General features: G+C 37.0%; 1 protein-coding gene across 4 annotated transcripts in view; it reads right to left on the minus strand.

The window, feature by feature from the left end:
- rnf207b (ring finger protein 207b) overlaps positions 1-17,883 on the minus strand; it is an 82,361-nt gene that overhangs the window by 14,758 nt on the left and 49,720 nt on the right. For all 4 annotated transcript variants that reach the window (XR_005634060.1, XM_039756161.1, XM_039756160.1 and 1 more), the window contains 7 exons: positions 13,751-13,883; positions 13,282-13,426; positions 13,008-13,089; positions 12,483-12,558; positions 12,231-12,356; positions 11,774-11,820; positions 9,891-9,963 (listed from right to left, as the gene is read on the minus strand). Coding sequence is in view for 3 of the 4 variants with exons in the window: in XM_039756161.1 (XP_039612095.1) it covers positions 9,891-9,963; positions 11,774-11,820; positions 12,231-12,356; positions 12,483-12,558; positions 13,008-13,089; positions 13,282-13,426; positions 13,751-13,883 (682 nt within the window). In the remaining variant the exon portion in view is untranslated. The remainder of the gene's footprint in view (positions 1-9,890; positions 9,964-11,773; positions 11,821-12,230; positions 12,357-12,482; positions 12,559-13,007; positions 13,090-13,281; positions 13,427-13,750; positions 13,884-17,883) is intronic.

Here is a 17,883-nt window from a genome sequence, read left to right on the forward strand (position 1 = left end):
ACTGCTTTTCTCCAAAGGTCTGCATTTAGCTTGGGGAACTTTTGGCAAAAACGACAGTGTCCAGATATATAAACTGGTAGATGATAATTTCCAAAATATTTATGGTTTTAAGCTTGTCCAAAGGTGCCTCTATTAAATGTTGAACCAAAGAGGCATGAAGTGAATAATTAAACATTTTTTTATATTTCAATTTAGGCTTCATTTAGTTGCTGTAAAATTAATTTTCACTCAACAATATATTTTTTGTTAACAGTTTAATAGATCATTGCAATAAATTAGACCTTGACATATTTAATTTCCATATTATAACTACCGGTAAATAAAATAATGCTTTTGTTGTGCATGTATTTCTACATCATTGCAATCCAAGAAATGTATTATCTCCAAATATGTGCTTTATGATATCTTGAACTTTGGAATAGGTGCTGCATAACTAAAATTGTATTATATTTATCATGAACATTAATTGTGCACTATTGCCACCTAAAGCCTCATAAATAGCAATTAGCAATAAGATCCAAATTATCAAACAATGCAGATACTATTGTAAAGCTTCTTCTTCGTCTTCTTTCAGCTGCTCCCGTTAGGAGTCGCCACAGCGGATCATCTTCCATATCTTTCTGCCCTCTGCCTCTTGTTCTGTTACACCCATCACCTGCATGTTCTTTCTCACCACATCCATAAACCTTCTCTTAGGCCTTCCTCATTTTCTCTTGCCTGGCAGTTCTATCCTTAACATCCTTCTCCCAATATACTCAGCACTTCTTCCCTGTATTTGTTGAAACCAGCGCAATCTCGTCTCTCTGACTTTGTCTCCCAACCGTCCAACTTGAGCTGACCCTCTAATGTACTTATAATGTACTCACACCCAATGCAAATCTTAGCATCTTTAACTCTGTTACCTCCAGCTCTGTCTCCTGGTTTCTGGTCAGTGCCACCGTCTCCAACCCATATAACATAGCTGACCTCACTACCATCCTGTAGACCTTCCCTTTCACTCTTGCTGATATCCGTCTGTCACAAACCACTCCTGACACTCTTCTTCACCCATTCCACCCTTCCATAATCCCCATTACTCTGTACTGTTGATCCCAAGTATTTAAACCACTTTCGCCAACTCTACTCCTTCCATCCTCACCATTCCACTGACCTCCCTCTTATTTACACACATGTATTCTGTCTTGTTCCTACTGACCTTCATTCCTCTCCTCTCTAGAGCATATCTCCACCTCTCCAGGGTCTCCTCAACAGGCTCCTTACTCTCGCTACAGATCCCAATGTCATCAGCAAACATCATAGTCCATGGGGTCTCCTGTCTAATCTTCTCTGTCAACCTGTCCATCACCATTGCAAATCAGAAAGGACTCATAAACGATCCCTGATGTAATCCCACCTCCACCTTGAATGCATCCGTCACACCTACTGCAGACCTCACCATGGTCACACTACCCTCGTACATATCCTGTACAATTAATACATACTTCTCTGCCAACTCCCAACTTCCTCATACAATACCACAACTCCGCTCGAAGCACCCGATCATATGCTTTCTCCAGGTCCACAAAGACATAATGCAACTCCTTCTTGCCTTCTCTATACTTCTCCATTAACATCTTCAGAGCAAGCATTGAATCTGTGGTGCTCTTTCTTCGCGTGAAACAATACTGCTGCTCACTATTCATCACCTCACTTCTTAACCTAGCTTCCATTACTCTTTCCCATAACTTCATGCTGTGGCTCATCAATTTTATTCCCCTGTAGTTACTACAGTCCTGCACATCTCCCTTAGTCTTAAATAATGGCACCAGTACACTTCTTCTCCACTCCTCAGGCATCCTCTCACTTTCCAAGATTCCAAAAAACAATCTGGTTAAAAACTCCACTGCCATCTCACCTAAACACCTCCATGCTTCCACAGGTATGTCATCTGGACCAACGGCTTTTTCATTCTTCATCCTCTTCATAGCTGTCCTTACTTCCTCCTTGCTAATTTGTTGGACTTCTTGATTCACTATCTCCACATCATTTAACCTCTTCTCTCTCTTGTTCTCTTCATTCATCAGCCTCTCAAAGTACTCTTTTCATCTGCTCAATACACTCTCCTCGCTTGTGAGTACGTTTCCATCTTTATCCTTTATTACCCTAACCTGCTTCACATCTTTCCCAGCTCAGTCCATCTGTCTAGGCAATCGGTACAGGTCCTTTTCTCCCTTCTTAGTGTCCATCCTCTCATACAACTCATCACACCTTTTCTTTAGCCTTCGCCACCTCTCTCTTCATTTGGTGCCTTATCTCCTTGTACTCTTGTCTACTTTCTGCATCTCTCTGACTATCCCACTTCTTCTTTGCCATCCTCTTCATCTTAATACTCTCCCATACTTCCCCATTCCATCACCAGGTTTTCTTTTCCTCCTTCCTCTGTCCAGATGTCACACCAAGCACCCTTCTTGCTATCACCCTTACCACAACTGCTGTAGTTTCCCAACTGTCTGGTAATTCTTCACTGCCACCGAGTGCCTGTCTCACCTTCTCCCTAAACTCAACCTTGCTGTCTTCCTTTTTCAACTTCCACCATTTGATCCTTGGATCTGCCCTCATTCTCTTCCTTATCTTGATATCCAACGCAATCCAACAGACCACCATCATATGCTGCTTAACTACACTTTCCCCTGCCACCACTTTGCAGTCTTCAATCTCCTTTAGATTGACTCTTCTGCATAGGATGTAATCTACCTGTGTGCATCTTCCTCCACTTTTGTATGTAACCCTATGTTCCTTCCTCTTCTTAAAATACGTATTTACCACAGCCATGTCCATCCTTTTGCCAAAATATACTATCCTCTGACCTTCTTCCTTCCTCTCCTTGACACCATACCTATTCATCACCTCCTCGTCTCCTCTGTTCCCTTCACCAGCATGTCCATTGAAATCTATTCCAATCACCACTTTCTGTCCCTTGGGTACACTGTTCATCACTTCATCCAACTCACTCCAAAAATCTTCTTTCTCATCCATTGCACACCCAACTTGCAGGGCATATGCACTAACAACATTCATCATCACACCTCCAATTTCTAGCTTCATAATCATTACTCTGACAGACTTTTCACCTCCAAAACACTCTCGACATACTGTTCCTTCAGAATAACCCCTACTCCATTTCTCCTCCTATCCACACCATGATAGAACAATTTGAATCCACCTCCGATCCACCTGGCCTTATTCCCCTTCCATTGAGTCTCTTGCACACACAATATATCAACCTTCCTTCTCTCCATCATATCTGCGAACTCTCTCCCCTTACCAGTCATACTGCCAACATTCAAAGTTCCTACCCTCAGCCCCACTCTCTCTAAATTCCTCCTCTCCTCCAGACAAGTCTCCCCCTTTTCTTCTCCTTCTTCTTCATCGGCCAACAGTAGCCCAATTTCCGCCAGCACCCTGTTGGCTAACAGTACTGGTGGCAGTCGTTGTTAACCCCGGGGTCAACCGATCCGGTATGGAAATTTGTATTGTTGTCCGCATATTGATTTGCCAAAATTTTACACCGGATGCCCTTCCTGACGCAACCCTCCCCAATTACCCGTGCTTGGGACCGGTGCGAAGAAACACACTGGTTTGTGCATCCCCTGTGGCTGGGTTAGCAACTATTGTAAAACATTACCACAAAATGTGAAACAGTGTAGGTTGAGTTGAACAGGTTTTATAGCTGGAATATATTATGACATTTACCAATGTCAGTTTCTGATTAGTTCAATTGTGAGTCAATGGGCATAGGAAGCCTGGCATAGGGTACAATATGAACTATGGTTCAACAATGTGCTGAGGGTATGGAGTGACAGAAAAACATGTGAAAGCTTACAGTGTTAAGAAGCACATAAGAGTTTGGTGCACATTGCAGAATACAGAAAGTCAGCTTTATCTAGTTTGATTTTACCTTCAATTTGAAATTGTACAAAAATAAATAATTTGAATCAACAAATCAAAACAGGGCTGCACGGTGGCGCAGTGGTAGCACTGCTGCCTCGCAGTAAGGAGACCTGGGTTTGCTTCCCGGGTCCTCCCTGCGTGGAGTTTGCATGTTCTTCTGTCTGTGTGGGTTTCCTCTGGGTGCTCCGTTTCCCTCCCTCAGTCCAGAGACATGCAGGTTAGGTGCATTGGTGATCCTAAATTGTCCCTAGTGTGTGCGCCCTGTGGTGGGCTGGCGCCCTGCTTGGGGTTTGTTCCTGCCTTACCTATGTTGGCTGGGATTGGCTCCAGCAGACCCCTGTGACCCTAGCGGGTTGGATAATGGAGGGATGGAAATCAAAACAGTGCATTATAATTCTGAAATGAGTTACCCTCAACTCTGCAGGGGAGAAAGGGATGCTTAGCTGTACAACCACAAAGGGAAAGCAAAGTCTCTGGTTTGTCAATATTTTCCATTGTCATCAAAAATAATTTTATTGATGCTAGGAAGGAATGTTTGGTCATTATGAAATTTAAGCATGACACTTTTATAATTCAAGTCCTACAGACTGATGCAAGTACGCTTTCTAGTGGAGTTGCATAGGCTCTCTTCTGCACTTATGCTGTTTAAAACATAAGGAATGGAATGTAAGATATTAAGAATAACTGGGTAATGAAGATAAAGAAATATGAGTGGATATACAAAAATATCAATCACATTTTCAGCCAGTTCCATTTTTTCTTTTCACAGGGCAAGGCTGCATAGAAGAATTCTTCTCCTTATATCAACCTATGGGAAAATGTCATCTTTCAGGCGCCTGACAAGAGTGCTTTGATGATTGTATGGGCAACTACAAGAAATATGATCAACAAAATGTTGATATGTAAAAAATATAATCTGATAACTTCACAAATTAAAATATTTCACTGACTCGTGATGAATCTCAATTTATATTATTACCCTCAACTTACTCAAGTTCATTACCGAGTTGGTCTACTCTTACACCTTAACATTAACACACACATACATAGATATACACATACACACAAACCCTAACCATATAAGTACCATATGAATGACACATGCAACGCCTGTCACTCCCTAGCACTTTACCCATAGAAGTGTCATATGAATGACGCATGTACAGCCCATTACTTCCTAGCACTTCAAGAGACTTGCTTATCATTGGCAGAAACAACATACAATGTCTGAGATATATCTCAGACCTAAATATTAATTGATGTCCAACAATATATGTAAACATGCAAAGGCTCAACATCCTTGGCTATAGGCCATTTATCAAAAAACCTTATTGTACCACACTGTTCCTTCTTGGAAGGAGCTCCCCTCATCAGCCTGATAAACCCCAGAAATAGCAGTGAATGGCAAACTTCCAACTGCTCCGGGTACTCTTAATATTTGCTTTATTAAATTGCTCTAGATATAAACACAAAGTAAAGAAATTTAAAAGCAACGTGGTATTTATTAAAGGATAAAAATACCAGTAGAAGAATGTATAAAATAAAATATAAATAGCAATGTCAAAGACTGGAAGTTCTGGGATGGCTCTTGATCTAGCGGTCGATATTATTCATGAGTGGCTGTTGCTGACGGTCAGATGAAATGGTCATATGTCTCTCTGTCCCCTTTTCTGATGTTGCTTTTGCCCTGTTTTGACGTTGCTGTTTCTTCTTCTCTCTCCCACTCCTTTCTCCCCTCTCTTGGACAAGCCATATTTAAATTTAAATTCTGCACCTTTGTAACGTGTAATAAGGGGCTTCTTTGTGATATGGCTTAGTGATTTGGGCTATTATACACCTCTAATTGGCTGGCTGTTAAAGTTATTTTTCCAAGCAATAAATAATCAACATATCCTAAGGCAAACCATCGAAACAGATGTTTTAAAATGATAGATTACTAGTACTATCAATTACGTTCATCTTGTTTGTTTGAGCAAAATATAATGGAAATATAGGCATCTATTGTTTTAAAAACCACAGATCTGGCACACCAGAAAACTCACAAACATGTCAATACTATACATGAAGCATATATCTGGGTGTTCATTTGAACACTATGCTGACAGTGAAACTCAAATTTTTATTATACCCTCTAGATGGTGCCATAGGCCAATCAGTACTACATTACATGTCAAGAACAAGCACATTCAATTTACATTAAGATGTTAGAAGGCAAGAATCAAATTCTGAAAGTAGGTTAGGTTAGGGTTACAGAGAATGTGTGTCCCCAAAGGGACAGGTGTACGGGTACACTTCCTGTGTCTGTATAATCTATACTTTATACATCATCAAAAAACACTAATCCTAGGTAATTTTGTTATCTCTCATCCCTTAAAAATAAGCCCTATATCAATATTTACCACCAAGTCATCAACATTTTTAAAATATATTCTTAATCATATTGTCACTTTTGCCTCAATCCACATAAAATTTTAAAATGCATATTGCGACAATTTCAAAAGTAATCTATACTAAAATTCTTAAACTGACCCAAAAACTGCAAATTTCAAATATGGCCAAAATTAGGATATGCAAGAATACTAGATATTCAAACTATTTTTACATTAGGGTTTTAAAACCAATCAATTTCAGTGCATTAGGGTTCTATGGGCAAATAAATTTCAGTTCTGAGATCCTGTTAAAATTAGGGTTAGCAAAGGTGGTATATAAACTTAAGATCAGGCACCCTTAAATCTTTAAAGTTAGGCACCTAGTCCGAGTTATGTCCTAATGGTGTAGAGGGATGTTTTAACCTTAAGATTAGGGTGCCCCTTACTCTTTAAGTTTAGGTGTCCCATCTAGGTCTTAACGTAAAATGCTGACTGATTTTAGGCAAAGTGGAACATTACATATTTTCCATCTGTAATTATCTTTTCTAGTAAGGCCACAAAGGTTCACTACACTACAAAAAAAGACATAGCTGCACTAGTATCTGTACAGGAAAGATAATCAGGTTCCCTCTTCAACTAAAGGACATGTCCTACTCCATCAAAAGCAGAGTCTTGTCAGCACTGAAAAAGTTTTCCTTAACAACGGACACAAGACATGTACACCAGGATAGTTTAGGGAAACCTTTTGTTCCTCTGGACTGTGTCAAGAAATAGGGGTCTCTGTAGGAAAAATACATGACTAAGGAAACCATGAAGATGCCACACTCTAAAAAAAGTGTTGTGAGACAGAAGCATGAAGCATATATCACTGTGCCACCAGTAAATACAGAAGAATTCATCCAACTGGAGCATAGTGCTGCTCACTTAGGTGTTCTTAATATTACTATATCATAATATATTATTTTTAGACACTCCCTATTTGAATTTCTGTAGTTATATTCAACGTTTTTCGCAAGGTAGATTGTATTTTGCAAACAAAAGACAATAGTCACTGCTTTTACTATGTACCTGGAATTGCGGCTACTACAGCAATTGATGGCAACAAGAAACACTGCAACAGGAAAAATAGTCAATAATAACTAAATACCTCTGAATAACTTTGTATACTGTTTTAACTGCATTGTAGCCAGTTTCCCGTCTGCCTAACACCATTTCTATTTTACAAAGGAAGCCTACACTCTTATCAGGTTTTTTAAATTTGATCAGGTCTTTCACTGAATTCATAATAATAATATGAATCATTGAATTATGATGTAAACTTTATTCAACTGATAAGTCTTTAGAATACAATACAAATTCAAACAGTTATATCTTTAACTTCACCAGAAGGGGAAACTCAGAATAAAGAATTAAGGCCCAAAAGCTGTAGAATATTTCTTAAATTGTAAGATTCTTAGTTGACTACATGCTGGTGTTTATATTCTGAGCAATAATTACTTAAACAGTGAGTCAACCTGTATTACAGATTGTACTTTTCAAAGCTAGCATAACCATAATTTGCTCTACAAGGGAAACAAAAGGAATACACTCAACAACAGATAGAATCTGAGTGGAGTTTGTTATTTGTGACCCATTGAATGAATGCAGTCTGTGGCCCAAGGGTCAAGAGTTATGGGCTTTCATGATTTCTCATAATTCACCCAGGCCCCCATGGCTCTCAAACCCCTTCTTCTGCATTCACCGCTAACCCTTCCACATGGGCCAAGAAAGGTTTTTATGAACCATGGAAGTTTTGGTTATGTGTGGGTTATGTAGGTGTTCACTGGCAACAGAGGTAAAATAGATTCAAATACATGAAATCGGCTAGAAGAAGAAATGAAGCATAGATGAACAAACAGGTATGGGAAAAAGAACTAGATGAGAACGTCGTAAAAATCAAACAAAAGTTCATAAGTATGGAACGGAATGAAAATATGTTGACAATAGTTACTGAACCATGTCCACAAACATGAAATGCAAATGTAGAGGTGATAAAAAATGATGTGACTCAGTTACCAAGCTCCAGTTGACTTATCAGAGTCTCCTTGAATACAGAGACAAAACTGAACATAGCAAAGCCGAAGATAAATGACAAACTGAAGACATAAGGCACTTTGCCACTGCAGGAGCTCTGTTTTCAGGAATCAATGAATTCCTGTATGATGTAGGTCCTGGGACACTTTCGTGTGTTGCATTCCCACTGCACAACAGGAGCTACATTTTTTTTGTATGAAAATGTGCTATATAAATTAATGTTGTTGTTGTTGTTATTTATGCAAAAGTTGTAACGTGGAAAGAAGAGTGCTGCAGTGTGAAGTGAAATGCATCTCACATGGGACCCCAAGCTGCACAAACACCTTATTGCTGCAAAGCAATTGTGACTTCATGTGAGAGATTATTGCTTCAATACGGTGCATAAAATTGTGAACCAGGAAGGTGGCTATGAGGAGTGATGTGGTACAAAATGAGGTGCTCGATCTTCACTGATAACTCTCTGAAGTCCAAACTACTACCACATTTGTAAGATGGTGCCAGTGCTTGTGGTCAATCATTTGGCATAATTCATTGTCCGAGCACCAACCACAATAGTTCTTGGTTTAACAAAAAGTACGTAGGAGTAGGAGCTAAAAAAAATTACCAGGATCTACGGTGCTGAATGTTACAAAGTTCCAGAGTTTCTAAAAAGTCCCTGGTTCCTAAAAAAGTGCCCATTCTGGGAAAGTGCCTATAGAGACTTTTAGATATTTTGAAGCATAAAGCAGAAAAAGCTGCAGTTTTTCTTTCTAAGGTTAGTTTAGTTACAAAGAAAATACACTATCTTACAAACATACATCGGAAAAATGTGGGATCAGCTAAATGACAACTGCCTTAACACACAAGTGGGAATAATAAAAGATTTTGAAATTGCTTGTGGCTCTAATTCCCCAGTTGGGGTTCTTCTGTTTTTCAGAGCCATGCGAAAGGTAGCATCCCCACCCGGAGAGCAGTTATGAAGAAGACATCTTTGAATTTTATTAAATCTGAGAAGACAGTTTTGTTGAAGATTAAGTTTTCTTCCCTCCTTTACTTTTTGTCAAGATACTCTAAAACTGTTCTAGTAACTTCAAGAATAAATTATGATTGGAAAAGAACTGTTCATTAATTTTGTATGTATAACATAGAGCCCACAATGCAACAATACCAACTCAGAGTAATGACCAAGAACATGGTCAGAGGTGAGATAGGAAATGTGACAATGGACAATTTAAAACTTACAACACTGAGGAAGAGAGGCTCAAAAATACCACGTTCTTTGGATTTCTGAATCAAACCAAGGATGGGATCAAGTTTAGACTAGGCTAGAAACTGGTAGTACAGGAAAAATAGCAAGTGGAATTAGAAAATTCTTTTAACCAAAATGAAATTATATTATTTTTTTAAATGAAACATTTACTTTATGATCATTGCTACATTTATTTGAACAATGATCTTTGTCACATTATATTTCAAAACTTGGATTGTACTAGACAATTGTACTCCTTAGAGATTGAAGCTGGGTAACTGAGAGCTCACCTGCAGAGTTGGTAGAAGAGCTGATAGATGAGACAACTGCTCTTTAAAGGCTCGCTCTTTCTCTTCATGCTGACTGGGAATTCAAGAGGAGATTAATCAAACACCTAAAAAGCCATCTATGCTCTTCCAGATTAAAACTATATGCTGGAGAAAAATAGTTAGATACAAATTTTCAGCAAATCCACTTTTCATTTTATAAACACAATCTGAAAAAAGTATGGTTTGACAAAAAAATCAATTACTTCAATAAAAATCTTTTTTATATACATTTACATATCTTTACAAAGAGTAAATTGTGTTATATTTAATGCATTTTCTGTTCTCAAGTAGTCTTGTGACTGCTGACTTTTTTCAAACCCTTATTTAATTAGCAGTAAATTTCTGGTTTCATTAGATGAGTTTCTTTTCTTCTCAGTTTTAGAATCAGGAATGTGCAAATGTGTAAATTTTGCCCTAAATGTGTCCAAATAACAGTGAATGAACAATGAACTGACACAGTGCTTCTAGCAGAAGAGATACTGTATGAAATCTTTCTTACTGATTTTCGTGAGTGGCCTTCACCCAGCAAGTCCTCTTTAAAAGAAATAATTCAGTGAAAATTTACTTCTGACCATAAGGCACAAGCAAAAACAAGCTATCATAATTAAAAGGCAGGTACTCTTGAGGGTCAAGCTGAAAACTTGGGTATTGTCAAATTTCAAAAAACCACTATTTCTAAATTATGCATATTACATAATGTTACATTGACATACCTTTGGCATTTCAATTAATGCATGTTACAGATGCTGATTAACCAAGAAAATGTATCATTTCCTTCTTTAATGGTTTCAGCCTGCCTGTGTTTATGCTAATAAATATTATAAACAAACACCATTCCACCACAAAGCAAAAATAAATATCAAGTAACAAGTCTAATTTTATGTGGAAATGGATATTCAGGCACCAAAGGATCTCACTCCTACGGTGACTGTCCATAGCACCAAACAAGCTAAAAGATGTACAAATCCCTGTAAAGTAATAGTGCATGAAGATGGTTCCTCAAGTACTGACAATTATATACATTATAATATACAGTACAATAATATTGTAGTTTCTCTTTGACTGAATTTATGTAGTTTATTATTAAATGGAAAAGTTTCACTTGCATAAAAAATAGATCCAACTTAAATTAAAAATAACACTATCATAAAATTAAGAACATTTCAAATTTTTTTTGCTGTGTGTGGTTTTTAACGATTGAATGATCTTATCATAGTTACTCACTTGGGGTCACTGTGGTTTCAATCCAGCAAGAGGGCTACAGTGTACGGGAAAGCATGAGATCCTTCTTTAACTACTGGCAGTAGCCTAATCTCATTCCAGCATGTCGGTCAGCAGAATTTGATCCCGTCTGATTCACCAGTCTAATGTGCACACTAAGTGCCATGTCTGCACTTTTTAAGTCACTTAATAAAAAAAGCAGTGTACAGTTTTCACCAATTCCACCAGGAGGCAGAATATAACTACCTTATCCTTGTCTTACCCATTCTGAGTTGTTTGTGGCTTCTGCTTGTGTGTTCTCTATAGCAGCAATGTACCATTAAAATCTTGACTACTTGGTTATTTGAATCATCTGTATAGTTTCAATAATGGTAGGGTGTCCCAAAAAGTGACCTTAATTCCTTTCTTAGGGATATTACTATACAAAGCAGAAGCTTTTTATCTTACATTTAAATCTACATACTAATTTTCTCTATTGCATAAGTCCCAATTTGTTTAAAAGCCATGAATTGATCTTATCTCATATTATATGACAAATTAAACTTCTCATTCCAGATCTGGCCATTCAGTTGTCTGATGACAGAGTATTCTGGATCATGATAGCAGTGTTAATTTCAGAATACCTCTGTGCAGCCTTCAGTAAGATCTTCTTTCTTTCAGCCAGTTTCTCCTGTGGAATGAGAACACTGGATTAAATTAAAAAGTGTAGCGAGTCCCTTGTACAGTACCTATGAGAGGCCATGTTGCTCTGATGTTCAATGAAATTATATATATATATATATATACATAGCTTAAACTGAATTTACAAGTCTGACTTCTGCTTGCTGAGTTGTGACATATCTCAGTAAAACTCACACAGGCAGTCCTCAGTTTAGCACCCAGGAATTAGTAATGTGAAGTTATGGGGTTTCAACATATCAGCACACACTCATATACAGGTAGATCCTGAAAGAAATCTAACTCTGTGCCTTTTGACTTCCCTATATCTGTCACTGGAGGCATTATCTCAAATGGATTACAGTACAGCCTATCTATTATGATTCACTCCTGGTGCTGTATGGACATTTTAACATATTTTACCTGCATGCTGTTAAAGAGTGTGCTGATTGCACTTTCTTCCTCATCCACATTTGTCCGCACCTCCCCAATCATGGCTTTTAGCAATATGATGGCTTCCCGTGCAGAAGTCTGAAGTTCCTTCACAGCCTTGAACAACAAGTAATGGACAGTTTTGTAGTTGTGGTATTAGTAAATAATAAGATTACCATCACAGTACTAACCCAATCATTAATGTTGTAGCTAAGCAAATCTAGTGGACAAAGAAAAATTTACCATGACAGCCTGGTCCAGTTTCTCACAGCCCTGCATGTATGCTGTCTCGATGTCAATACAGTGGGCTCGGCTCTCTCTGTAGATTATATCGACAAGTATTGAATTATATGAATGAACTCAAGGAGTAGATATCATAGAGAAAACTGTTGCAGAAAATCTTTAGGTGTGCTGAGACCAGAACATTCATATAAAAAACTCAATAAGATCCATCAGGCCAGCTCTTATTATGACCAAGTGATTCTTATATATACTGAACGCTGGCATTTTGAAACTTTTCTTGTTTGTGTAACATCCAGCAAAATGTGTCTTTAAACGTAATTGTTATATTTTATTAATTTTTCTTACCTTTGTTGTTAATCAGGGCTTGAACTTTTATCAAAAGTATATTTTAACTTTTATATGTATATAACTGCATAGTTATAGTATGATTTTATTGTAATATCAAAAAGGTAACTTTGAAATGAATAAAAAATCAAGTTAACTGAATGTAGACACTTTTACAACAGCATAGAATGTATCTCTTACACTTGCATATCTCGAAAGCAGTTGATGCACAACATGGATTTCTTCTCAGTAGAAAACATGATGTAGAGCTCTTCATGGAGGGCTGAAATAGGATAATGTGCATTAGTACTGAAAACTCAAGTTTATTACATCAGCTTAGAAACAAATGCTACAATCTTGGATATTAATGCCTATAATCTACAGAGTCTGAGGTTATATGTTCAAATTATGAACTTGACCTGATTGTGGCTGAAGTTAAAGGAGCTCACTATAGTTTAAGGAGTAACAAACTCACAGCACTTTTTGTGAATTTCCTTAGTCCGTTTGGCCAATGATACGATCTCGTGACGGGAGAACATTTTAGCTTTATGGGTGTCCTCTCTGCAGGTGCCACACAAGGGTTGGTTACAAGTATTGCAATAGTACATGCTGTCCACATCCTGTGGATCAGAAAGGAAGAGGGCAGGCTAGATCACCATCTGTAGAGCTAAGCTACAATTAACTGACAGCAAATTGAAGCAGAATACTCTTCAGTAAGCAACAGAATGAAATATTGTACATTACATCAACTCACTATAGTCAACTTTAAATTATCAACAGAGGGTTGTGAATATCTCATCACCATTACCAGATGACAGTTGTCATTTCATTAATACAGCAGGTTGTTGGAGTCTGTTGTTGCATGACGTTTATCTGTTGGTGGCTGTAGGTAAAACTACTGCCTAATTGTATTTCCCAGATTCTAACAAACTCAACAACATTACCTGGTTTTTGCATTCTAGGTCACAGTTGGCACATTGGACTGTTTCCTCATTGTCTGCAGAGTTGTCCACCAGGAATTTCAGAAGGCGATCCTCAGGGGGCAGCCCGTTGCTTCCCTTCACAATTGACTGGTGTCTGAAATAAAAAGTAAAGCTGAGAAACTAATTTCAAGTTAGAAAGGAAAGGACATTGTCAACTACAATGTAATTCTCCCTGTAGTAGTATTAGTATATTACTGTGATTTATGTGGGTCTATTTTTGCTTTATTTACATTAGAGTGATCAGAGAAGCCATCTCACACTGATGAACGCAGTTTATTTATCATAACAGTTTAACTTCAGAGTGGTGTCTTACTAGAACTCATCAAGCTACTTTGCCTTTGGATCTTGTCCTCTAAACCAAGCCATTTGGACACAGGTGAAGAGCCAAGGAACTCAGCAATAGACAGGAAATTCACCCATTTTCTTATTTTCAACATTAGACAAGAGAATGTTTTCTGAAAACGATATTCTACCTTCTTGTGCCCTAATGGTTGTTTGTTTCTAGAAATTAAATCAGCCTTAAAAGCCATGTTAAGTAGTATTTTTAAATGCCCCAGTTTTTACTTCTCTCACCTTATACTGATTGTGTGAAAACATTAGACCATTAGTAAAGCCTGTGATATAAAAAAGATATAAACAGGGTATGTTTGTGCCTCGTAAAATAAAAATCTAACACAGAGAAAGCCTTGGTTAATTTTATTGTCATTGGTTAAAAGAAATCTTTTTATTCTCAGTCAACAATGATGGAAACACAGGGTATCCAGTTGTGAAAGGTTTCATTGTGAAGTCTCAGCATACGAGAATATTAGCATAAATAAAGAAAGTTCTACACAAACTTAAGTATGCATAGAGAGAATTCAGTACGCTGTTATATTATTTACACAAAGAAACAACACTATCATGTAGAGAATATAAAAGCTAAAGTATCATGACTGACATGGTTGTGCATTGATTAGTGCTGCTGTCTCACAGCTCTGGAAATGACCTCCGTTCTTGGCTTTGTCATTATCTTTATAGAGTTTGTATGTGTTTTGCTATGTCCCTGTTTGTTTTCTCAGAGCAACTCAATTTTTTGCCACAAGAAGCAATGACTGGGAGTTGAAATAAGACCTGGGAAATTAAATATAGTCAGGAAAACAGATGTGGTTTGTAACAAAAAAGTCAAATAATCACTGGAACATAAAAAGTAAAATAAAACTCGCTATTGAGAATATTTTGAGAGTCTTAAGTTGCAGATCAAAGCAAAAAAAGCAAAAGATTTGTTACAATCCACAATTTTGCATAACCAGTAGAATGCACAACACTGTCCTTTATACTTTTGATCAGGTGATATCACATGCAGCATAATTCCAGTTGACATTACCTAACCATGTCATAGAAAGAATAAACAAATAAACACAAAAATGCAGCACCCTTCAAAGGAAAAAATGGTGTCATAATAAAATGTGAATTCATTTTCAGTAAGTCAAAATTAAAATGAAACTAAAAACTAATGGCAGAAATAAATATAGGGAATCCAAATTCTATGGAATAATGAACACTCCAACAGGAATAATGAGTAGGTCAAAAATGTAAAAATCAACAGATGTAGATATGTACATTAGTGTGTGTTTTTGCAAACTAACATACTGTACCATCCAATGCTGCTCCATCTCTTCTTAATGCTATATTCGAAAAAATGGATTCAGATGAAGTATGGTTAAACAAATGTTTCCCTCACTGCATAAATTAACAGAATGTCAGCTATAAGAACAGAATGTCTGCAATGGACTAGCATTCCATGTGGGGTTCATGACTGCCTGTACCCAGTCCTTTCAGGATAGGTTACATCTCCACATTCCTATAATAAAATATATTGATTTTGGAAACATGATGCATGGACAGACACAAGAAAATATCTACCCACAAAGTATCAATGCAGGCAGAATAGCTGAAGTATTTAATGACAAGGACTTCCTGTGCTGAAAATCTGTTGTCACACATGTGCGATTAGGAGGCAGTCAAAGAGCCTGAAGGTGTGTGAACTATCGCGAGATAAAGGGTCATCACGTGGTACTTACCTGAATCTCTTTTGTCAACAGAAAAACAGAAGAAAAATAATTACCTCTCCTTTCAGGTACCAAAATGGCCGTGATTACGTCACATCTGGTGTGCCTTGATGACGTCACTTCCGGCTCTCTCAGATCACTTCACTTCCATCGCATCCTGATGACGCTGGTTCCAGTTCCTGTCTCCAACGTCACACCATGCCAACCATTTCCCGTCCCCATAATCCTTTGTTATAAAAACGCCATTTTTGTCATCAGTAAAACGTTCATTGTGCTGAAAAGACTTTGAATCCATTTATTTCTTTGTTGTCTTGACAACAATATATGAGGATGGTCCCCAAAACTTTATTGTTTATTGTGCAGTATTTTTTCTTCAAGAATAATCTCTACTCTGTATACATATATTTTGGACAGAGAAAGCATCTAGTGTTCATCATATTACTACCCTACTACACATCTACAAAGATTTTGAACACAGATGGTAGATCCACAAAAATGTATTCATATTTTTTCATGTAGCTGTTCTTACAGAAATAAAATTATAAATGAGAATTCAGGGATATCTGTGCAGTTAACCAATTAATTATTGTATTTCCTATCCAAAAAGTGAAAGGAAAAGTACAAAAGTAAGCTGTACCACAGTCTATTGGATGGCTGAACTGTTGATTGTAGGTAGCTTTTAATTTTATTGCAAAAATCTGGGTGTGCATACAGAAAACTACTCATAACATTTTAACAGTCATGTGCAGACATTTATAATGCCTTAACATGAACATTTGCAAAAACCCTTCTAAAATTCTACACATGACAAGGGTCTGGCTTTTTACTTTACTTACATGTACTTACGGTACACATTGTAAAGGAGTCGAATTTTTCAATCAATGTACCTATTTTAGGCACCCCTATACATGAATTGACCACTTTAAGGGTGTTTTCTGTGTGTGTATATCTCTTCTTTAAAATGTAAATCTGTGGCCATATTAACAAAAAAAGACTCACTCTATCCAAATGAAACCTTGGACAATTACTAACACTATAAAGTTCTAGAGGCCTATTGATTTTAGTTCAAAATCACTATAGTATATTTTCATCATAGTAATTTTGCATTTTTGCATAGTTTTGTTTTCTAATTACAGTACAACTAGGGAAGATGAATATACATTTTTCAATGAAATATGATTTTTCTATTTCATTTCAACATAATAAAAAATATCATGCTACAATCTTTTAGTACTAAAATCACAAATTTATGTAGAGAAACTCATTGCTGGATGGACCAGTTTTTGAAATTCATATAATTAACAACAATGCAGCAAATATTTTTCTCTGAAAATGTGCCAACTGGAAAAAATATGCAGGCAAATGTTCCTCCATGGATGGCACAAAGGTGCAACATTTATGTTTCTGGGAAATAAACTCTTGGCAAAAGAAGAGGTGGCATTTACTTAGCTAATTGGCTATGCAATAATCATGTTTTATAAGTTTCAATTCATGCCTATATTTAAGTTTGGATTAAGCAAATTTTGAATTCTAATATAAACACCATGAAAAGCTGTGAGTATTGTACAGTAATTTTAAAGCTTGAGTCTTAAATGTATCCTATGTACATTTTAACATTGACAGCAATTTAAAACCCCTTTCTCCTTGGGTTACTAAATTGATTATTACAATTGCCTGCTATTTCCTTACTGTTTCAGATAGCAACCCTTATAAAGTGTAAAGATGTCTGTTTTGGTAAATTCAAGTCCTTTGAGTATTTTGCCATTGCTATTCATGGAGTTTCTCAGTTTCTAGTATTATCTGTGTATAGACCTCCTAAATACAATGCGTCTTTCTTTGAGGAATTCTCAGACTTGGTGTCAATTATAATTACGAACTATGGCACGCTCCTAATAGTTGGTGACTTTAACTCTCATATCGATAAACAGTGTGACCCAAAAGTAAAAGAATTTATGGACATGGACTGTTTTGATTGGAGACAGCTCGTTAATCATCTTACACATACAGCAGGTCGTATGTTAGACTTAGACTAATATCAATGACCTG

The sequence above is a fragment of the Polypterus senegalus genome, chromosome 6 (assembly GCF_016835505.1).
Source record: "Polypterus senegalus isolate Bchr_013 chromosome 6, ASM1683550v1, whole genome shotgun sequence".
In the NCBI taxonomy this organism is placed as follows: domain Eukaryota; kingdom Metazoa; phylum Chordata; class Cladistia; order Polypteriformes; family Polypteridae; genus Polypterus; species Polypterus senegalus.